At 42.3% G+C, this 23,498-nt stretch overlaps 1 protein-coding gene and 1 long non-coding RNA gene across 4 annotated transcripts in view; one reads left to right on the forward strand and one right to left on the reverse strand.

The window, feature by feature from the left end:
* The window catches only part of ATP2A2 (ATPase sarcoplasmic/endoplasmic reticulum Ca2+ transporting 2), a 103,592-nt gene that overhangs the window by 66,109 nt on the left and 13,985 nt on the right, over positions 1-23,498 (reverse strand). For all 3 annotated transcript variants that reach the window (XM_075898597.1, XM_075898596.1, XM_075898595.1), the window contains exons 4-5: positions 19,995-20,099; positions 3,813-3,951 (exon numbers count right to left, since the gene is read on the reverse strand). In XM_075898597.1, the coding sequence (XP_075754712.1) occupies positions 3,813-3,951; positions 19,995-20,099 (244 nt within the window). The remainder of the gene's footprint in view (positions 1-3,812; positions 3,952-19,994; positions 20,100-23,498) is intronic.
* On the forward strand, positions 11,026-12,381 carry LOC142818514 (uncharacterized). The gene is made up of 3 exons (XR_012896016.1): positions 11,026-11,059; positions 11,378-11,457; positions 12,243-12,381. It is a non-coding gene; the product is annotated as an uncharacterized LOC142818514 (long non-coding RNA).

Consider the following 23,498-nt stretch of genomic DNA (forward strand, 5'->3'; position numbering starts at 1 on the left):
CAGTAAACTTCTAGCCCCAAGGCTGTATCACTTGTGTACTCCCTCCTAAGAAAAATTTTTTAAAAAGGAGAAACTTTTTATTGTTGAAACAGGTAAAGTACAGCAGAATCTAGATTTTAGAAATAACGTAATTTGTCATTCATAATATGGGTAACACTTTTCCCAAAAGTGAATAAAAAAAGTCATCAAGAAAGCAACGTCAAAGAATATGGATACCAGTTTGTAGTGCACCATATTGCCATTAATTTTCAGATGTTCAATTTCATGAACTTTTCATTCCCAACTAAGTTTGTAAAAAATAGAAGTTAACTTAAAAAAAGGCCTATGTTTAAGTCTGAGTATGAAGCAGACAAAGCAGCGTGGCACTAACTGAAATCCAGAGAGAGTATAGTATGCTGCCTCATGATCTTGTAAAGCAGTTAATATAATCAGCACTACATTTTTAGATCTGCTTTTGGCTAAATGTCCCTACAAAATACTCCACATAAGGGAATGTGCATGTCTGTGAATTTTAGGCTACAGATTTGCTCAGCAGTGTCTAGGGGTCCACCCCTGCATCCAAGATATCCTTGTGTTCTGACACAAGGGTACATAGAGATGGGCAACCACAAATGGTGCGTGGGTTGCCTGAGTGGCCCGGCCCTCCTTCATCTCAGTGGGCCACAATTAGTCCATTACCCATTGGGGTTCCACCGGTGGCTCCTTGCCCCCCCTCTAACTCTACCTCCCACCTGCCTCTCATGCATCAGGCCATTAGTGCCCTGCACCCACCCTAAGCTGGATCAACACAAATCAGCTGTTTATGGCATTTCAGCTGTGGGAGGGAGGAGTAGGGACAGAGTGAGAGAATCAAGAGATTTGAGGTTCCCTGGAAAGTGCTGGGACTGGGAGGAAAGAAACAGGAAGTGCAAGGCTCTGGAGCCTCACTGTGGGAGAAGCACATGAGGGAGTGGGGCAGTTGGGAGGTCTGTGGAATGCAGGTTGTCTACCACCGGTATTTAGAGGGGAGACAGACCCATCAGTTCTCTCTCAACCATGAAAGTCCAGTGAAAGACTCTGAGGCAGAAGGGAAGGAGGGCAAGAAGTGGAGCACCTATAAGCCGTGTGTGTTATAAGCTGGGCACTCATGCAGTTGTTCAGGAGAGATTAAAATGCTACCTAACTGATTAGCAGAGCACCTACTTTCTGCTAGGCTTTTTGTTTCTACTGGTAGTGCACATTCACACATGCTTTGGTGTACATAAAAAAAGTTATTATTCTGTGGATGGATGGAAAAAAATCCACTAATGGATCGAAAAGATTAGAGACAATGTTGCCCCTAAGGACATCTCAAAGAACTCCAATTATTAGTCAAGGTGCATTCGAAGTCTTTGAAGCGGGAGCAAGCTTAAGAGGCAGAAGCGTGGGTGTAGGGGGAAATGAGGCTCCCTTGGAGCCACTGTTTGGGGGGAGCCTGTTTAAAAGCCAGCTCCCTGCGAGCACCAGCTCTCACCTGCTGCCACCCTCCCCTCCTCGCACTGATACCTCTGCTACAGAGGCAGTAACATAGGGTAAAGGGCCTTGCATGTAATCGTGAAGGTTAGGTTAACTGTTTAAACATGTACACTATCACATCCCTAATCCTTATACCAAGTTAGAAAACCAATGACCCTTAGAAGTATAGATACTCCTTGGACAGGCTCTGTCGGAGTAGAAAGTTCTCAGATAGGCCTGAATATACCAAGAGTGTAGTGTTTCTAGGGTAGTCAACAGGTTGGGTGGGGGTCAAAACAACAACGAAGTAAACTGCCTCGTGTGGTGATTTAAAAGGACCTGGGCTGCCACCACAGCAGCAGCAATTACCAGAGCCCAGGGCCTTTCAAATTGCCTCTGGAGCCTTGGATGGTGCTGTTGGAGGCTAGCTATTAGCCCTGCCCCTTTTGCCCTAGGCACTAGGTCTTCCAGAGGGCAATGGAGCCAAGGCCCCCTCCCCCAACACACTGAAGTGAAGTAAAGTATGTTGCCAACCCTGAGTGTCACAGGCACAGAGGTTGCCATAAGGCACAGAAGTTTCAGGAATTCACTTGCTTGGTTTTTTGGGCTCGGTTGTTGAGATGAGGATGGATAGAATGACAAATCTGTCTTGGGATTGAATGCTCAGATGTTAAGAGTCCCAAATGACCCTGAAAAAGTCTATTAAACTGGAGTAGAAGTAGACTTTTCCATATTGACACGCAGGTGTAAAGGAAAGGGACAGAAATAGAGTTATGCAAGTTGCTATCTATACCTCCAGAATGATCAACCTTTCAGGACCCCATTGTCCAGGTAGAGAAAAACTGTGCTCATTTGGTTAAGACTGGTTGTGACCGCTAAGAGGATTTTGATAAGACCCGTGGCACAGTGGAGAAGCAAAAGGGTAGGATGTAATACTGGCAATGGTCTCTACCTACCACAAAACATAAGAAATGTCTGTATCCCTGAGGCAAAGGCAGATGGGTGTACTGGTTTTGTAAACGGGTGTACTAGTTTTATGAGATCTGCTCTTGAAAGAGATGATCTTACCACTTGGCTGTTATATTGGTATATCCCCAACAGAAGCACCAGGAATGCTATTCACTGACCAGGATAGGGCCCCCTACAGGAAAGACAGCACTTAAAGACCTGGGATTCTGGCATACCCCAGAAGCATAACTGTTAATTAGGGCCACTTTAACTGCATACTACATACAAGATAGAGGCTCAGGACAGTATTAGGTAATTTTAAAGTTTCTGAATGAGTAAAATCTGGGCCAAGAGCCAATGCTAATTTCACTGTGAGAGCATAACTTTCCCTGCATACTAAAATAGCAGGATACACATTAAGGTATATGTTGCTCTCTCCCTGGATGGCTACTATAATAATTAAATACAAAGTGGGAAGAAGGAAGGCTCAAAAGAAATAAATTGATGTACGGCTCAAATTATCTTAAAAGGATCATCTGACTGTCAGTAAGGCCTACAAAAGTTTGAGACACATTTTTAACAGGTATCAGAGGGGTAGCCGTGTTAGTCTGAATCTGCAAAAGCGGCGAGGAGTCCTGTGGTACCTTATAGACTAACTGAAGTGTAGGAGCATAAGCTTTCATGGGCAAAGACCCACTTCGTCAGATTTTAACAGGATCCACCTTACAGACTTTGCACAGAAACTAACGCAGTAAAATCTTTAAAACAGAAAAGAAACCACTCCAGTCTGGAGTAGACAACACAATGTATTTTCATTTTCAAGATGGCAGTCTCTCCAAAGTATTAGAGAAGGTTACTTGATTTTTTAGGACAGAATGCAAGATTAGAATCTGAATACAAGTGTTTCAATAAAAGCCATGCTGTAGCGCTGTAATCATTTATACAGGTTGCTCAATTAAAAAAAAGTTTAACTATTACAAGTAGCATTTTAAATTGTGACATTTAGAAGATCAGAGAAAAATTTAGTTTTGTTAATTTACTTTGCACATTGTTATTTTTCATTTGCATTTAAAGGTTTTTCACACAGCTATGAATAAATGAAAAAACCCACTAGATCAGTTAGCTGCAAGGACATCTTTTGCATTTATATCTACTAATTTAAAAGATAATAGTTACCTAAGACAATTCAAAGGCACGAGTACCTATTTAATGTTTGGTATTTATATATCAATGGAGGATTCTGAATTTTCAATGAAGCATAAATGAGGTGTCAACTTTCATTATTATGCTTCTTTATAATCCAGCCCAGCACTTCAAAACAGTTCAAAGAAAAACAAAAAATAAAGCACTAGACATATGTAATCTATATTATTAATCAAAAGGCATCTCACCAGCTACTTCCACAATATCACCAGGGACAAGATCTCTTGCTTTAATCCTTTGTACACTTTTTCTGTCTTGTCGATATACTTTGCCCATTTCAGGTTCATATTCTTTAAGAGCTTCAATTGCATTTTCAGCATTTCTTTCCTGAAAGGAAAAAACAAAAACAAAAACAAAAACAAGATGTGAAGTTTTAAAAGCAAGAAGTACTGCCAATTCTGACTAGAATGGTCACCCTTCTTTCTAATTTTCCCACACGTAGCATTACATGAATACTACTTACTCATTCTATGTTCTTTCATGGAGATATTTAAACTCACCCTGTTATATGGTTGCAACTTCAAAATGAGATTGCAATCTGGAAAGCACATCAAACAGAATTAATGGGCCCCTTGAAAGGTTTAGAAGCCAGTGTCTTGAAGTTTGCAGTGACCACTCCAGAATATCCATTATGTTCTGGTAGCTAGAGATCATGCAAGCTGTAGCTTAAAGAATTATAGGGAGTTGCCCCCTGCTCTAACACATGACTCTCTGGCCACAACACCCCCTTGCTTGTATCCTCGCCAAGCCCCCTCTCTCTTTGGTCACTTTCATGGCTAGAGAGCCTACTGACAGTGTCACATGGGAGGAAAACCTATTTTTTTAATTTAGGTATTTAAATTAAAAAAAAAAAAAAAAAAGAGATTTGATGCAAAGCATCTGAGGAGTAGCTGTGTTAGTCTGGATCTGCAAAAGCAACAAGGAGTCCTGTGGCACCTTACAGACTAACAGATATATTGGAGCATAAGCTTTCGTGGGAAAAGACCCACTTCGTCAGATGAAGGTCATGACATGACATGCATCTGACGAAGTGGGTCTTTGCCCATGAAAGCTTATGCTCCAATACATCTGTTAGTCTATAAGGTGCCACAGGACTCCTTGTCGCTTTTGATGCAAAGCAACACTCCAGCAAAAACATCTATTACAAAAATGATTACACACACATGGCTGTATGGAACACATCCTTTGATTAAAAAACGCCTCTATCCCACATCAGTCTGGTGTTTCACTAGTTATTGACAAACGACAATAAATTATAATCATTGGCTTCCTCCAATACTTATTTTGTATCCCTCCTTTAGGTCTTTGTTCCACATTCAAGCCATGTCAGATTAAGAGGAATGGTCATATCCACTTACAACAACTTCTCTGTCATCTAGTTAGGAAATAACTATTGTCCAAAAGCTCTTTTCTTTGCACTTGTAAAGTAGTGATACTACATGACATTTCACACGCATTACTTGCCAACCTACAACTTCCCAAATACAGTGCCAAAGCTAGGGAACCAGAAAAGACCAACATACTCAAAGAGTACAAACAGAAATTGTAACTATAGTGTCTATGCAAAAACAAACGAAAAAACCCTCAAAATCACCCCACTCAACTAAGCATGTTAAAAGGCAGTAATTGGCTAATCGTGTACTCGATATGAACTGTATCAACTACACACTCAATAAAGAAAAGCACTCAGTCCGGGCTCACATCAGGTCCAGCAGCCTCTATAAGTGGGAGCCCCTACTTCGCAGCTGTTGCCTCTGCCATCCACCTCATGCTGCTTTCTGATAGAGGCAGCAGTGCGGGTGGGGGGACAAGTAGCACTGTACAGACAGTGCTGAGGGAACAGGCTTGTAAACTGATTTTCTCCAGCACCAGCTCCTGCTCCCCACCCTTACTGCCTCTGATACAGAGGCAGCAAGGTTGGGGAGAGAGAATGTGAGTAGTCGACTACTTGCTTACATCCCTAGCCTCAACCCTGAATCTTCTTTCCATAATTAAGTTACGAATAAGTTACAGAACATCAGACCTCAGACGTGCTAAATATCTCTGAGGGGGTTGTACTCTGTTGGCTATTCCAAGTCACTGCAGCCATATTGCTGTTTTTAGCATAATAACGTGTGTATACCTGTCCAAACTGGAAATTATCTCCAGCTGCAAAGCAATTGTATCCTAAAGGTTCAGTTTTAGCTACAAGGGGACAAAACTGTGTTTAGAATTTAAAAATTCCCAAGCAGTATGTGGCTAAAGTGGATTTATCCTTTAAAATTCTATCAAAACACTATTGGTTTAAAAAGCCAGAGGCAAGAGGTAGTTATAGTAGAAGTACTAGCACAGACTGGCCACTAACAACTAAAATATAGCCTTGTCGAAATTTAGATGGTAACCAGTAAATACCAGTAGCTTATCTCCCCAAGATCTACGGTCAATACTAATGGAATGATACAATAAAAGTTTTCATAAAAATTACTATAGACATTTTAAGTCTGCCCTGTTGAGTACAGAAATTCCAAAGATTTTTAGGTATACTAAACTTATACCAATTGTTCCAGACTTACACCAGGTGCCAAGAGTTCTCTATAGTACATATCAGAATCCTATAAAGGCAGACTCTTATTTTTGGATTATCAGACCCATAGCCATTAGAACAGGGGTGGGAAACCTCAGGCCCAGTGACAAGAGCAGAAGAGAGGTCCTCCAAGCAGGACAGAGTGGTGGCCTCTGCAGCAGCCAATCAGGGCACAACAGGCCAATATAAAATAAACTGTTGGGCCAAGGCCTGGCAGTTCCCTGATGGAGCTTGACCAGGCAGACATAAGGGCTGACTGGGAGAACAGCAGCACTCTGGACAGCTCTGAATGGAAAATGAACTTCAGACCTGGTCAGGTCCAGGTCCACAGGCGAAGATTAGCTTGTAAGCCAGGGGTGGGCAAAAAGGCCACCGCGGGCTGCATCCAGCAGGAGGAAAGCGCATGAAGTTTCCTCTGCTCTGTATGGAGCATGCAGTACTTAGAAGCGCCATGCATTCCTGGCAGTGGGAGGAGACTTCACACTCTCCCCCACCCCAGGCTTTGACCAGGCTGGGGGCATAAGGCAGAGTACATGAAGTCGCCTCCCACCGCCAGGAGCATGAGTGCCTAGGGAGAACCTTGGGGGTGAGGGGAGGCGCAAAGACTTCACAGGCTCTCCCACTGCAGCCGTAACAGGAGGTAAGAAGAAGCCTGGTCCTAGGCTACATACTGGACATTTCCTCTCCTGCAGGCAGCCAGACTACAAGACTCCCCTCAGCTACAGAGGGGCACTCACAAAAAGGGCAGTGCCTTTATAAATGGACGTGAGCAACACATCTAAAAAAACACAATTACAAAGGCAGTGAAAGAGAGACCACAATACATCCCTGCCAACCGCTGTGTTGTCCCTGACGTGCTGCGCTATGACACAGTGGTTCACAAAAGTGTGCCCAGATGACCAGGTGACTGCCCTGTAGATCTCTATGATGGGCATCTGAGCTACGAAGATAGCAGAAGATGCATGGGCCCTGGTCCAATGGGCCATGATAGGCAGGGCTGGAACCTGCTCCAGCTCATAGCATGCCCTCATACGGAAAGTGATCCAGGATAAAATATGTTGGACTGACACTGACACCTGTCTTCTCTAAAGGCGGAAAGAAAACACCACATGCAAGATGAATAGCTCTCAGCTCCCTGACATTGATGTGGAGGGAGAGGTCCATGGGAGACCACATACCTTGAGTCTGTAGCTTCCCGAGATGGACACCCCAGCCTGTTTTGGAAGCATCTATCACCAACTATGTGGTGGGGGGAAGGGCCGTGGAATGACATCTCCTCTCAGACCACTTCCTCGTACAGCTACCAGTTAAAGGACCTCGGCATGTCCATGGGCACAGTCAGCACCATATCAATTGGCTAGAATGTCTGGCTGCAGACTCATGCCAGCCAGAGTTGGAACAGTCGCAGCTTGAGCCTAGCGAGATGTACCACAAAAGTGCATGCCGCCATGAACCCCAGCAGCCTTATGCTGCACCATGCCATGGTAGTGGGGGAACGACTGGAATCTCAGAAGTTGCCAGAAAACAGGCTACCAGCAGGGAGGAACTGGCCAGCATTGTGTCTAAACAGATCCTTACAAATTCTATCCTTTGGGTGGGAATCAGAGTAGACTGGGCTTTGTTCAAGATGAGGCCCAACCTGAAAAAGGTGTCCTGATGAAGAATGTGATCTAGAACCTGAGAGCCCTTTATGAACCAATCATCCAGGCATGGGTAAACCCGAACCCTCCTTTTCCATAGGAACTCAACAACGACTGCCATATATTTTGTGAACACCTTGGGGACCACAGAAAGGCCATGGGGTAGGGTCATAAACTGATAGTGATCCCAGCCCACTGTGAATCATAGGAAACACCTGTGACAAGGCACGACTGAAATATGGAAATAGGTACCTTTGAGACAGAGGGCAACATACCAGTGCCCTGTGGCTAGACACAGCATGATTGAGGCCAATATTATCATCTTGAACTTTGACTATTATAAAGGCATTGAGGCCCCTCAAGTCTAGGATGGGGTAAAAACTGCCCTTGGCTTTTGGTATCATGAAATAACGGGAGTAGATACCCCTGCCTTAATGGAACCTCCTCCACAGTCCCCATATCAAGGAGCTGTTGAACTTCCAGCCTTAGGAGAGATACTTGTGAGAGGGGTTCCTGAAGAGAGACAGAGTAGAGAGGGGGGCAAGAGTGGAATGGGATGTAATATCCGCTTTGCACTATGCCTGGGACAAAGCAGTCCATCGTGATAGGTGACCTAGCACAGTGGAAAGGGGATAAATGGTTGGTAAAGGGACGCTGAAAGGGACACTGACCTGTGGTTGGTATACTGTCCTCACTTGAACCTTCAAAGGCTCAGCCTAGGGCCCTGGGGCTTTCAAGGGGCCCGACCCCTGATCAGACAAGGAGCAGGAAGGCCGCCTGTCATTCCTTTTATTGTTGTGCTCCCTGCACCTGGAGAAGTCCGGCCTGTTTCCCTGCAGGAATGGATGGGAGTGGGCCCCAGGGAAGGATCATCTGTGGGGCTGGGGTCTGAACATGAAGGGATGTGAGTGTCACTCGTATCTTTCAGCCCGGGGAAACTGGTGTCAATGTGTGCAGAGAGAGGAGGTTACTCATCTTGACAGTAACAGACTTTCTTCAAGATGAGTGTCCCCGTGGGTGCTCTACATTAGGTCGATGCGGTGCCATCAAGCCTCAGATCGGAAATTTCAGAGCAGCGTCCCCTGAGGTTGCACATGCACACACCTGCAGCCACACGCTCTTAAATAGTAGACATCGCACATGCACAAGCTACCCCCTCCCCCAAATGCTCCTCAGTTCCTTCTCTACCCTGAAATGATGCCTATAAGAAGGCGAGAATCCTGAAGTAGAGTGGAGGAAGGGAGGGTTGTGGAGCACCCACAGGGACACATCTGGAAGAATGACAGTTACTATGAAGGAGAGTAACCTCCTCTTTGAGAAGAGGTGCTTCACATTAGGTGGCTACAACGCTATTTCTGGTTAGGGAGGTAAGGACTTCAGATCTGGCAGAAAACAGTGGAAAAGAACGACTCAGCAAATTTCAGGATGAAGAGAGGTCCCTCTGTAAGTGTGTAATGCTTTGCAAACATGTGGTCAGACAACTATGTAGCAGCTGTGCAACAGTCTCTTATGGGTACTTTACGGAGGAATGCTATTGAGGTAACCATGGCACTGGTTGAGTGAACCCTTATACTATATGGAGGGGGCACATCTGACTGCAAGTAACCGAGCTTGATACAATCCGAAATCAGCAGGAGAGTCTGTGATAATAGGGCCTGGCCCTTATTGTGGCTTGCCATCAACATGAACAGTCTCTAAGATGCTAAAAAAGGTTTTGTTCATTGCAAGTAAAAAGTGCTCTGTACAGGTCAAGGATGTGCATTTTCATCTTGAAGGAACTGGTGTGTGGTTTAGAGAAAGTGTACTGTCTGATTGCGGTGGAAGGATTAGTGTACCTTGGGGAGGAATTTGTGGTGGGTATGTAAAGTGACGTTGTCTTCAAAAAAGGTGGTATATGGAGAATCAGCCATTAAGGCTACAATCTCTCCCACCCATCTCGCCGAGGTAATGGCTACGAGGAAAACAGTTTTCATGGATAAGTGTCATAGTGAGGTGTGGCCATTAGTTCAAAAGGCAGCTGAGTTAAAGCATTCAATACTAAATGCAGGTCCCACAGTGGTGTTGGTGGATTGATGCTTGGATAGAGTGTCTGAAGACCCTTGAAAAACCTCTTGGTGAGTGGATGTGCAAATCTGAACAAATCTTTCTTAGAGTGGAAGGTAGTAATACCAGCAAGATGAACTTTAATGGAACTAATTTCAAGGTCCGCTTAAAAGTGCAGATGGTATTCTAGGATAGTAGGAAAGGAGGATGTTGAAGGAGCTACTCAGTGAAACACACACGCGTGCATACATGCATGTCGAGAATCTTTTCCATCTCTGAAGGTAAGTCTTACAGATACTCTAAGCCCTACTGTGTACTGTAGAAAGACCATTTATATTTGTTGTGAGCAAGTCAATTCTAGTTCAGAGAACTATCCAGGAGCCATGCCTTTACGTGTAGTGAGATTTGGTGGGGTGGCATCAAGGCCTGGATGAAGGAGATCCTCGCAGTAAGGTAGGCGGATTGGTGATGCTCGGGACATCGCCTTTAGAAATGGGAACCATGGCTGATGTGGCTAGATAGACTTTGTCTCTCCTTGTCTTGTGGACTACCCTGTTCAACAGGGGTATGGGAGGAAACATGTACATTAGATGGGTTGACCAACTGATGAGGAAGGCATCTCCCATTGATCCCTTGCCAATACTTGCCTTGGAACAGAATACATTTCTTGTTGAATTGTGTGGCAAACAGATCTGTGGTGGGGTGACCCCACTGTTGGAAGAGGTCTGCAATATGTGCAGATTCATTTGCCACTCATGTTCCGTCAAAAGGGATCTGCTGAGTGTGTCCGCCGTTGTGTTCAGGGTGCCCAGAAGGTGCACTGTGGTAATATTTATGTTGTATTTCAGGCACCAGTTCCAAAGTGTTATGGCCTCTGTGCAAAGTGCTCGAGATTGGGTTCCGCCCTGATGATTTATATAAAACATTGCTACAATGTTGTCTATATACAGTCTGACATGACTGTTGGCGATGAACAGGAGGAATTTGGTGCATGTATTCCTGACTGCACGGAGTTCCAGGAAATGTTTATGTAGGTTCTTGTTGCTGCTGGACAACAGACCCTGGGATGTGTGATGTAGTAGGTGGGCACTCCATCCTGTCCAAGATGCATCTGTTGTCATGGAGACGGATGGTTCTGGTGAGTGGAAGTGGACTCCAGAATAAAGATTCTGTGGACTTAACCACCAGTGTAGGGATTTTTTTTACTATCATTGAGAGGACTAGGGATTTGGATAGTGGGTGGATATTGGTTCTGTAAACATGTCCCAGCCAGTCCTGTAAGCATCTGATGTGAAGACGAGTGTTGTTGACAACGAAATTGCACGCTAGCATTTGCCCCAACAGCTGAAGACATTTGAATGCTGTTGTGAGGGGGTTTACTGAGGCCACAATTTTTTTCAAATGGTCCATAGGGAGGGATTTGGTAGTCTTTGTTGAGTTGAGGCAGATCCTATAATTGTATCTTTTGTGCAGGAAACATTGTTGATTCGACTTCATTCATATGCAGGTACAGGAATAAGTGTCTTGTGATTGACAAAACGGCAGGAATCATTGTGTAAGCATACTTTGGAGGAGGCAGTCATCGAGGTAAGGAAATATGATAATGCTTTGCTTTCCCAGAGATACTGTGATAACCATGAGAACCTTTGAAAAAGATCCTCAGAGCTGTGGAGAGTCCAAATGTATTAGTAGTATTGCAAATCTACAAAATGAATAAAACATCTGGAAGCAGGGTGAATGGCAGTGTGAAATTATGTATCTTGCAAGTCAATGGACAAGAACCAATTATTCTATTCCAATGCTGGCAATAGTGTTTCTGGATTAATTTGAGGGCCTGGAGGTCTAAGATGGGTCTCCAACCTCCCGATTTTTTTGGTCAGGAAGTAACGGGAGTAGAACCCTTTGCCCCTAAATTGTGTGGGGACTGGCTAAATTGCACTGATGTGGAAAAGGTGCTCTACCTCTTGCTGAAGTAGAATCTTATGAGAATAGTTCCTGAAGAGGGCCCGGGAAGAGGGGTGGGAAGGGGTAGAAACATGAAGGGAATAAGATAGGTCCTCCAAATAACTGAGAGGCTGTCAGAGGTTATACATTGCCAGCTGTTAAAGAAGGGTAGCAGTCAATGATGGAACAGGTTTACTTGCAATGATGATGTTGGAATAGGTGAGAGGCTCTCATGACCCTTGACCTGATGTTCAAGTTTGCTTATGGGACTGCTGTAAATGTTGGGAGGTGGTAGAGGAAGGGTGCCAATGCTGGATTCTATTTCTACCTCTATTTTGTTGATGTTGGTCTTGTCTGCTGTAATGTTGAACATATGGAGGGTATTCAAAGTCTCGGGTAGGGCTGACACCTATATTGTCTTCCTCTAGGGACCTGGTTGTGGATTCCTAAGCATTACTCTGGAATCTTTCATGGATTGGAGAATTTCATTGATATTAGCTGCAAACAGCTTCTGACCATCGAAAGGAAGTTCTTCCCCTGTACACTGAACCTCTCTGGGGAATGGAGTGGAGTTAGACCATGATGCCCTTCTCATGACTACTGCTGTTGCAGTGGATCATACAGCCATGTCAGCAGCATCTAACGCAGCTTTCAATGATGGTCTGTCAATCATGTGACCCTTCAATACCAGTGCTTTGTACTGTTATCTTTTAGCCTTAGGAATATCTGTGATAAAGTTGCTAATTTTGGTGTAATTCCTGTAGTCCTATTTACTTAATAAAGCAATGTAGTTAGAAATGCAAAATTGTAAAGTGGAAGACACGTATATTTGGCATCCAAATGAATCCAGTCTTTTGCTATCACGGTCCAATAGAGTGGACCGAAATTGTTGCTGCTTGGATTTCTATTGTGGCACCTCCACCATGAGGGAGTTAGGTACTGGGTGTATAAAGAGAAATTCAGATCTCTTGGGTGGAACTAATTCTTATCTATTCTCTTAGTGGTAGACGAGATTGATGCCAGAGTTTGCCATGCCGTCTTTGCTGGTTCCATTATTGCTGGATTAACTGGCAGTGCTATTTTAGATGGTGTTACCAAGTGTAATATGTCCATTAACTCATGCTGATTCTCCACAGACTTATGGACAGGAATATTTAATTCAGCAGCTACATGTTTAAAAAGGTCTTGGAAGTGTGCAGCATCATCTGAGGTAGTTGGAGCTGGGAGCACAGATGCTCCCTCCACTGGGATGGGTTCATTTAGGTCCAGGGAGGCTCCCCTCTTGAGTGGGTGGGTCCCCTTCATCTATTTGTTTAGAAGGGGAATATTGCATTTCTGGCCATGCTGGTGCTTTTCATAATATTGCCATTTGTCCCACTATTGCCAGTATGGGAGGAGTACCCAAGGACTGCCATAATATGAAGGCATATTATCAAATTCTTGGTCAGATATGGAAGAGTAAATAATCTGATCTGTGTAAGGAAAATTTCTGGGGAAAAACCCCTAGAAAATTCATCTTCAGATTCCGATAAAATCTTTCCTGAGAAAATGATCTCTGTGATATTAACATGGCAGGAGAGCGATCAGACTCTAAAAATGGTAAATTAAAGGTAGAGAAGACTAAGTAGTCTCTGTGCTGAGTGTAGTCCACAGCTGGTGTTGTCGGTGCCGTAGTGGGATGCACAGACGCTATTTGAGGTGTTCAATCGTGCCTCCGTGCCAAGACGGCTAGCACCGCGTTAGGAGTCTGAGGCGGAGGCAGAAGAACCTGCTGATATGGTCGGTGCTTCACTCTTATACAGTGCCGATGAGACTATCAGTGCCAGGTGGTGCTGCAGTTGATGTGGCAGGCAACTTGAAGCCTGACATCGAGAGTGTGGTTTAGCCCATGTCTGTTTGTCCGCTGTGCTGGCGACTCCCAAGACACCTGGAATGTCATATGTTTCTGCGACTGTTCTCGGCACTGGCCATGAGAGAAATGGCTGTTTTGATTCTGTAGCCCCCTGAGGTAAAGAGGAGGCTCACTTTTTGATGGGCTTTTTTGGTTCCCTGCCATTTATGTTCCTCAGGATGTTGGCCCAGATTAGAAACTGGTCAGTGGTGAAGGAAGTTAGAGAAAGCAACTTCTATACTTCTGCTCTCCAGGGCAAAAGCCTTTCTAGATTTTTATCTTTTCAACATAAAAGAATACAGCTTTTTCTATCCTGATCACTGCATCACTCATGGAATAGGAGTCTGCCACCTTCTATTCCAGTGATGCACAAGGAGCTACTGAAGTCAAGCGCAGGAATTGAAGGGGAAAAAGCACGATGGCAGTCATCATGATGTTCCCTACACTTTAAGTGGGAGGTGTGAAGGTGTAAAAATACCAACTGCCGAAACAAGAACTCTGAAGGGCTCTAGAGAAAAGATATTTTAGTGGGAAAAATATTTTAAAGACAATTCTTCACAGGAAAGTGTATAGGATTTTATTTTGTCAGAGCAGATCAGAAGAGTTTTTTGGTTAAGAGAATGTTGATGTCTGCATGTACTTCTGGCTCATTTTCGCAGATATGGATGCAGATGTGGACACAAATTTTGTATATATGATCCAGCACATTTACAGATGCCCACTTTAAATATGTAGGTATCCAGATCCTGGGATCTGAATGAGGATATCTGTGGCTCATTTTTGCAAATTTGGATGCAGATACTGATACTAGTGTTGTATCTGCACAGGACTCTACTTATTTGTTTAAAACCACACAGAAAAGTCTGAATACAGCAGTAATGGCAAAGCACTTGGAATTTACTGGTTGCTTTCCACTAGTGTAAATGCTTTTCTTAATGGAGAGTTATTATATGAATTTAAGTTTTCTTAGGCATTTTCCAGATATACAAGTTATTCACAAATCAAAGTCAAAAGGCATTATATGTGCACTGGCTTCTATGCAAGTCTCCTGGTGTTTTAATAGTTTTAAACAAATCAGCATGCAAATGTAATCATTTAAATACATCTGTATAGCTCAAAAATGCCTTATTTTTTCAGGATGGAAATCAGTAGGTTTCTCATCTACAGCCTTCAGCTGAGTGCTCATTATACACTTTATTTTTTCCCCTGCTTTGAATTGGTTTTATCATACTTTTTCCAAACAAGCACTTAATAGCAAGAGTTCTTGCTGCAATGCACACTGAAAGGAAAAAGATGGTCCGTTAGAGAAGGTTCAGTGAACAAGTTTTCTGTACATTAGCTTTTTCTCTTGCTAAAATTAGACTTAGGAATGCATTCTACAATAGAATAAAATCCAAAGCATAAATATGGTTGCCTTGTTAGCCTGCAGTAATCCCCTCTCCCCCATCTTCACTAGAATTAGTGATGGATGTTAATTCACTCCAATTCAACACCAAAGGAAGAGCTTTTATATTCTTGTGCTTTTTTGGGGGGAGGGGAGAGAAGGTTGTTTTAAAGAAAGAAGAGACCAAGAACACTTTTAGGACTAAGATTTATGTGACAGGCACTCCACATTAGAAGTAGACCAAATTCCTACACAAATCTAACTGAGTACTACTTTAATAAATATGCTAAAGACCCTATATTTTTAACAAACTTGTTCTTTTGGAAACTTTGTTCAAGTACTAGGCACTGTTTAACATCACTTCACCTCTGAGGAGAGGAAAAAAATGTAAGGAAATGCTCTATTGTTATATTTCACATAATTACGCAACATCAAAGTAATTTACTCAACTGTTTGTAGCACTCGTGACATTCAAAATTTTGAAAAATCTGATATTGCATAAAATAAACACATGTAAGAATATGCATTTTCTAAGAGATGCTGAATCATTCAAAACTACAGTGTCTCTCTACAGCTGTTAAATATAAACTACTTTACATTTACAAAACTTTAGAATTACTTTAAGTGGGGAAAATTCTGAATAAAGGTAAGATAAGATATGCGGCAGCATTTGTATGTCATCATCCAATATTTCCTTTCAATTGGCAAGTTACCGCTGAACATTTTTTCAGCTGCAAAGTTATATATGGAATATTTATAGTATTCCTCTCAAATATAAAAAAGAGTACCTGATAAAAGCTTTCCCATTTGTAATATATTAAAATATTGCAATATAAAATAAATTCCTTTGTGCAGCATATAACCAGAAAGTTAGAACTGCGTGGCCAACTGAAGTCCCTGACTAAGTAGTCAGGTTTTTTGCCTCTGGGTTAAATGTCATTACCTATAATTAGAGTTTGGACAGTTAGTTCAAAACCCTGAAAATTATGTAAATTTAGATTAGCAAGTTACAACTTTAAATTCATGTTCATAACTACTCAACTCTCTACCTCTCAACTCTTTAAAAAAAAAAGCTTCTGCAAAAAGCTTCTTGCGCAAAAACTCTGTAGTGTAGATTAAGATAGTATGAAGTAATGAGTGAAAGCTCTTTGTTCAGAATAGCAATAGGTTGAATCACTGAATTTTGCAATCTGTTACAGTCAAATTTTTAAGTTCTCAACCATTTTGACTTTATGAATTATACCCAGTGTGATGTATATCTGCAATAAGGCAAGGCATATCTTTGCCATGCTAAGAGTCCTAGACCATTGAGATATCAGAGGTAACAATCCACAATTTTGCTCTACATCTCATTTATTTGCAACAATTTCATTAGTTTATGAGAAAAATGACAGATAGATAATTTAGTCCAATTTAGGGATATTAGTGTAGTCGATTACCTGATAATTCAGGGTTTATCAATTAATCCTAAAGACTACACTCACCCAGCCTTACAGAGGCAGCAAGGGAGGAAGAAGACAGGAGCCAATGCCTATGAGGAGCAGTGCAGAGGGAGGGAGCAGGTGGAAGCTTGTGCTCCAGGGGAGCACTGGATCCTGTGAAGTCATCTCCCCATTTTCACCCCCAACTGCTGCCTCCCACAGAGCTGATAGAGGGGCAGCTGTGCCGGCTCACTGCACAAGTCAGCTCTGCAGAGCTGCCTGCCCTTTCCTCCCCTCCCTACTCCAATGCCTCTGTGGGGTTAAACTTTGACAAAAATAAATGTTTGCTAACATTCCTAGTCCTATTCTCAAAACTATCCAACCGCCTGGGCTTTAAACTACTACATTATGGGTTAGTATTTGGGCCCTGTGTTTTTTATATGTAGATTTGGTTTTTCTTCGTAACATACCCTTAAATAGAAAAAAGTTTCCAAATCTGGTTTTGGATTAATTTTTCATGTTGTAGTACAGCCATCCATTGTCAACTTGTCTTCAAATGTTATGTATTTACACAATTTGTTAAGGGGAGGTGAGGGGGACTTGTCCTAATTAGATCTGGTATAATGTAATTTTTCTAAGGGAAAAAGTTTTGGTTTCAGATATAAATTTTGACCAGCAGTCAGAATGATTTGCTGATAAAAAAAAATGTTAACTGCATAAAACCAAAATTTATCCCACAAGAAAATTTCAGTTTTTCTTGGAGGGTGGAAGGAGTAGAGAGAAGGGAGAGAGATAAAAAAAACTGATTTTCCTCTGGGAAAATGAAAGTAACATTCCCTGGCTGTTCACTAGGATGGCACTTGTCAATTTCATTATTCTGGAAGGCAAGGTCAGAGAGGAGGAGAAAAAGCACTGTCAGGACTCCATCTTCCCCCAGTTCCCATAAATGACAAGGTGCTGAGATGAGGGGCCATCTGGAAGACCAACTTTTTTTATCTTTAAATCCCTTTCTATTAAAAAATAGTTTCAACATTTGTATCCAGATTTGGGATCCCTGAAGACCTTAAAATGTCACAGAAAGATATTTCTTTTTTTCAGCCAGTCCTAATTTAAGGTGATTTCTGGCAACTCATTCTAAGCAAACATTTAGGCACAACTAGTGTTCAAAGAATTTACATGCAAATTCTTGTCATGTAAGGGTTCTGGTGAATCAACTATAAGCACAAAAAAAACTCCTCTGTAAACAGCTGTATTCTACACCCACCCTACCATGCCATTTTTGTGCAAGGCCAAGCCCAAATAAGGCATTAAAGAACCAGGAAATCAACAAACAACTGTTGTGAAGTAGTTCTGATTGCTACATTCAGAACAAACCTTATTCAAACCACTAAAGCCAGGAAAAGACAACTAACAGAACATAGTTTTTATACACAGGGACACATTTTATCATTCCTGTAGCTACCATATCTCTCTCTCACCCTTGACTCTGCACCAACAGGAAGTAGGAATGTTAAATACCAGTTAATTGAATAGTCGAGTAACCTCAAGAATTCTTATCAGTTAGTAGATTATTCTATAGTTCCTGGTGGTGGGGCCAGCAGCCAGTGTGCCTCACTCTCAAGGAGGGCCCTGCCACTTTGTGCTGGTGCCTTTGTATCAGAGACAGCAGCGCAGGGTGCCAGGCAGGAGCTGGACTGTGAGGGGAGCAGGTTTAAAACCAACTCCCCTGGCGGATTGGCTAGCTGTCACCCTGTGCTGTTGCCTCTGATAAAGCAGCCCTTGTCTAAGGGGCATTTATGCTCCCGGACCAAACTGGAACTAATCCGGGCTGCCTGCCTGTCCAGCTCCTAATACACTTTAAATGCAGACCTACAGCAGAGGTAGGTCCTGGACACATTGCTAGTCAGTAGTGAGCCCAGCTGCTTGCCAGCCTGCTAAAAAATGTACTGGCATGGGGGGTGGGAGGGTGGGGAGGGAAACAGGAGTAGTCTACAGCATTAACCTATAAGCTTTTGCTTATTGATTAATTGACCATACTATTACATTCTTATTAGGGACACCATCATTCCACCACACTTGTTATTATACTATCCCCATGACAAAACACTACACCTAACACTACTTAGAAAGTGTAGTTTAGGAAAATAAAAGGTTAAAAGAGTCAGTTAAGGCAGTGATGTGTGGTCAGAAGTACACTGTAGTTATAGTAAGGCTTTCCTGTGCTAAAGAGGCTATGTATTGTTTGATGACGGCTTAATTTTTCATTTTTTTCATTTTCTTACTTTTCTTGCTTTTCCCATTTTCTTGCAAGCTTTTGTGGGTTTGAATCAGGTATATTCTAATTGCTCTACAAGCACCAACAGAAGTATTTACTTTACAAGTAATTAGAAACTTCAGTCACTTGGAATTTAGATTCCATTTTTAAGTGACATCATAGCTCAATGTGCTTTAAAACACAAAATACAAGGTGTGGGCAACTTAAGGACCATCACTGTCCTCAGATCAACTAATTGAAACAAGGTATTTTAATATTCTTTTAGATTCAGTTTGCAAACACCCAAAACATTTGATGTTTTCCCATTGTAATATGGAGTTTAGAAGAAGTGAAACTACTGGAAAGCAAGTAGTTTTGTGGGATTCTCTCAGCTATTCAGTCAAGGCACACTAAAATTAGAATTACAACTAATCTTAATGAGGATTTTTCTATTTAAATGAAACCAGAAACAGATTTGTGTCCCCCTACCCTCCCCACAAAAAATCCAATTTTTGTGTACGGGGTTAGTCGTTTATGGGTTTGGAATTTTTTTTATTTTAGAAGAGTACCAAATTGCATAAAAATACAACAAGTAAAGAACCAGTTTTCAGACAAGCTATTATATTATTAAGCATGTATCCTTTCTGAGTTTAAATTATAGTGCTATATTGCAAATTCATTCCATTAGTCTACCAGAACACACTTATCATTATGTATTAACAGTGACTTATCAAAAGACATACTAGATATTTCAGAGAACTGCATCCAGTTTGGTCAGCCAAATAGGCTCAAAGACAAGACAAAGCAAGGTATTTCTTGACATAGAAATTAAATTTTTTCAAAATAAAATGATCAGTCACTGGAAATGTAACCATCAACTGGCAAGATGAATGTCTCTATGCTGCTTTTATGCTGGCTTTAAATCATAGGTCATACTTCAGAATAAAATGTTTAAAATATTTAAATACTTTATTCTAAAGTACTGCACTTTCTGATTAAGCCAGGATGGGGGAAGTGAATGATCGACTCAACTACCTGATATGCCTAGGTTATTGGGTAGTTGACTACACACCTAATTCCAAGTAATTTAATGTTAAAAATGTATATAGTTCTTTGGTATAGGTATATACCATTTATAAAAAAAAAATCCATACTATACAAACATCTACTTCTTATAATAAAGAGCTTATAGGGTTTCTGACGTTTGGTATTACAAAAAAGTTTGCTTACCTGCCACACACCCACAATTGCATTGGCTACTAATATAAGTAAGATTACAAAAGGTTCTACAAATGCAGTTATTGTTTCTTCACCTTCTTCAAACCAGGCCAAAACCTGAAAGAGAAACCACACTTAATCTAAATAAATATAACACAGATATACACACACACACACTAACACAAAACTCAGCATTGTAAAACTTTAACAAATATTTATGACATTAACACTTTTATTTATTGTTTAAGGCCCAGTTAATTTCAAGATTCCTAAGGACATACATATATTTTCAAGTTAATTTTTCTGTTGGGCTATACCAAATTCAGTCCTTTTTTTGCCAATTTTGGTCACAGGCTTTTGAAAATAATGAATTTCATGATTACAGCTAGTTCAATCTGGAGTTTCATGGTGTTGTAATTGCAGAGGTCCTTACCCAAAAAGGTGGAGGGAAGGGGGAGAAGGGAGGAAAAGGGAGGGAAGCACGCTTTGATACTGCTAACCTCACTTCTGCCCTGCTGCTGGCAACAATGCTGCCTTCAGAACTTGCCTCCCAGCCAAGAGCTGCTGGACTTCAGCTGACCAGCTCGGAAGGCAGAGCTGCTATCAGTAATAGTGCAGACGTAAGGACAGCATGGTATGGTACTGCCATATTTACTCTGTGCTGCTGCCTGTAAAGAGGGGCCCCTCAGTCAGGAACTACCACTCTCTGGCCACTCAGCTCTGAAGATAGCAGTGTAGAAGTAAGGGTGGCAATACCACAACCTCTTCCCTCCCCAAAACAGCCTTACAACTTCCCTGCAACTCCCTTCTGTGTCAGGACTAGGGATGTTAAATTTAGGTTAATTTTAGTCAATGAGTAGTCAATAGAATTTCTAATTACTCGACAGGGGAAGGTAACTCCACTCAGTCCCGACTTGCGCTGGGACCAAACCCCACTGAATCTTTGCAATTTAAAAAGCAGTAGGAGCCAGGCAGCCTGCCCCCCCTTCCTGATCTCCTACTGCCTTTTAAATTGCAGAGCTGCAGTGGGGTTTGGTTCTGATGCAAGCTGGGACTGAGCAGGGCTTCCTGCCCTGACAGTAGCAGCCCCTGTCCGTGGGGGGGGAGGGTTTCAGCTCCCTGCAGGGACCCCTGCAGACAGGGGCTGCTTTACAGCAGCAGCCTCTGTCCACAGAGGGTCCCAGCTGGAAGTTGGGATCCCCCACAGATCGGGGCTGTTACCCCCTGGGACCTGCCTCTGACAGAGGCAGCAGGGGGGAGGAGGCAGAGAAAGTGCTGGGAGGAACTGGCTTTTAAGCAGGCCCCCCCCCGCCCCACACTGTCTCGGATTTAAAGGAAGCAAGTGGAGGGGTGGAGTGGGGAGGAGGAAGAAATGCAAATAGTCGACTAATCAACTACTTTTACATCCCTGGTAGAACACCTCCCCGCCCCCCATTTGAGAAATCCTGGTCTCCCACATGAAGTCTGTATAGCATAGCTGTGGGGGAAAAAATCAAATAACTCCAATTGTGTCTAAGGGGGGGGGAAAACACTGGAGGAAATCAAAACTCTCTAAAAGAAAACTGCTGTCAGGGTTAAAAGTTTTCCAGACCTCTCTCCCTGTAACAGAAAGAAATCATCTTAACTCTAATCAAGACCCTTACAATGCCTCCTATCTCAACTTCATGGAGACTCCTAGTCTGTCACAATTTGTCATGTAAACCCTTATCTTTGTCACAGTTTGCCTTGTAGACTCCTCCACTCAAGTTCTCATGTGCCTTTGTTTTGTAAAACTTACTTCTAGCACTCCTGGTGTGAACAGAAATGTCTCAGTACTTCTGCTGAGACTTTGATATGTTAAGGAAAACAATCAACAACTAAACTGTCTGAGCATTCTGTATAAAGGATCCCTGTCTCAAGGCTGCTGCTGCTCACATTGGTAGCCGTCAGCCTGCATAATAAAGTTTTCCTTCTAGATTTCTCTCCTGCCTCACTGCTTTGACCTCCAGCCTCGGACCCATCTGGGGGCTCTGTACCCCAGGGGAGCGAGATTTTCCCGACATAGCACACAGTGTCCACCGTGACTGGCAATTCCTGTGCCACATCAACCTCCAATTCTACTCCCATATGACTCATAACTCCAACCTCACCTCAACCCCCAGTTCCACTAATACCATGAACCCCAATTTTATTCCTACCACAACCAATAATTCCACCCCAAACCACTGTCTCTGCCACCTCCATCTCCAGCTTGACCCTTCCCCTCCTTCAGAAAAGCACACAAACTAGAGTTTACAGGGAGAGATTAGATTGCATAATCCGTGATGCATTTTTCATGACTGAATGTAGTAGGTCCCTATCTATGAGCCACATCTTGGAAGACTGAAAATTATTTTTCTTCTTCCATGTTCCCCTCTCTCCCTACAAAATTGTATGCTACTACAAACTCATTAAAATGTTTGTCTAAAACACTGGCTTTAAAGCATTTGTTTCAGAATAAAATTCTAAATTGGCTTTGCAAAACAAAGCAAAAATAAGGCAAATTAGCACGATGGCAAGAAAGTACACTGAAAAATTACCAGTGTTTGTGTATCTATGAATCAATTACAAAACAGATTTTACAAACCAGTGGCCAGTCACGAAAAAAGTCCAATTAGATTATAAAGTCACAATTTTTAAAAAAGCTTTAGGTTTCTCCTAACTGGCCTCTAGTTTGTATTCTGGCACAGAACAATGTTATCAATTCACAATATCAATGAATGGGTTAGTCCAGCTTCCCCTACAACTGATACTGACAGTGTGGTGATGAGGATTTTCCACAAATACTTCCCAAGTGAAATGCCTTTCTTCTCCACTGAGAAAAAAAAGAGACTACATAAAAGGTGAACAAAATGAATTTCATTAAAACCTTTAGAAGCTTAAAACAGGAAAAAGTTGGAAAAACACAACATCTGGTGGTTTAAACTCAAAATACAATTATGGCTGCTGATAGCATTCCTCTTAAACTGTCCAGGAGGAGCACTTGTTAGTCTCACGAAAATAACAGATCACAGACGGAAAAAAAAAAGTTTCCCCAATAGAAAATAAAAAAAAGCACTAAGTCAACCTGGAGCGTTCTATGCAGTTTTTTCCTCCATTTAGCTTTAATTCATTCCCAAACAGAATGGCCATACTGGGTCAGACCAAAGGTCCATCTAGCTCAGGATCCTGTCTGCTGACAGTGGCCAGCACCAGGTGCCCCAGAGGGAGGGATCACAACAAGTAATTGTCACATGATCCCTCCTCCGTCACCCACCTCCAGAGAAGCAGAGGCTAGGGATATCATGCCTACCAATTCTGGCTAATAGCCATTGATAGACCGAACCTCCATGAATCTAGCTAGCTCTTTTTTGAACCCTGTTATAGTTCTAGCCTTCACTGCATCCTCTGGCAAGGAGTTCCACAGCTTGACTATGAGCTAAGTGAAGAAAAACTTCCTATTGTTTGTTTTAAACCTACTGCTTATTAATTTCATTTGGTGAAACCTAGATCTTTTAT

Source organism: Pelodiscus sinensis, chromosome 15 (genome assembly GCF_049634645.1).
Source record: "Pelodiscus sinensis isolate JC-2024 chromosome 15, ASM4963464v1, whole genome shotgun sequence".
Lineage (NCBI taxonomy): Eukaryota > Metazoa > Chordata > Testudines > Trionychidae > Pelodiscus > Pelodiscus sinensis.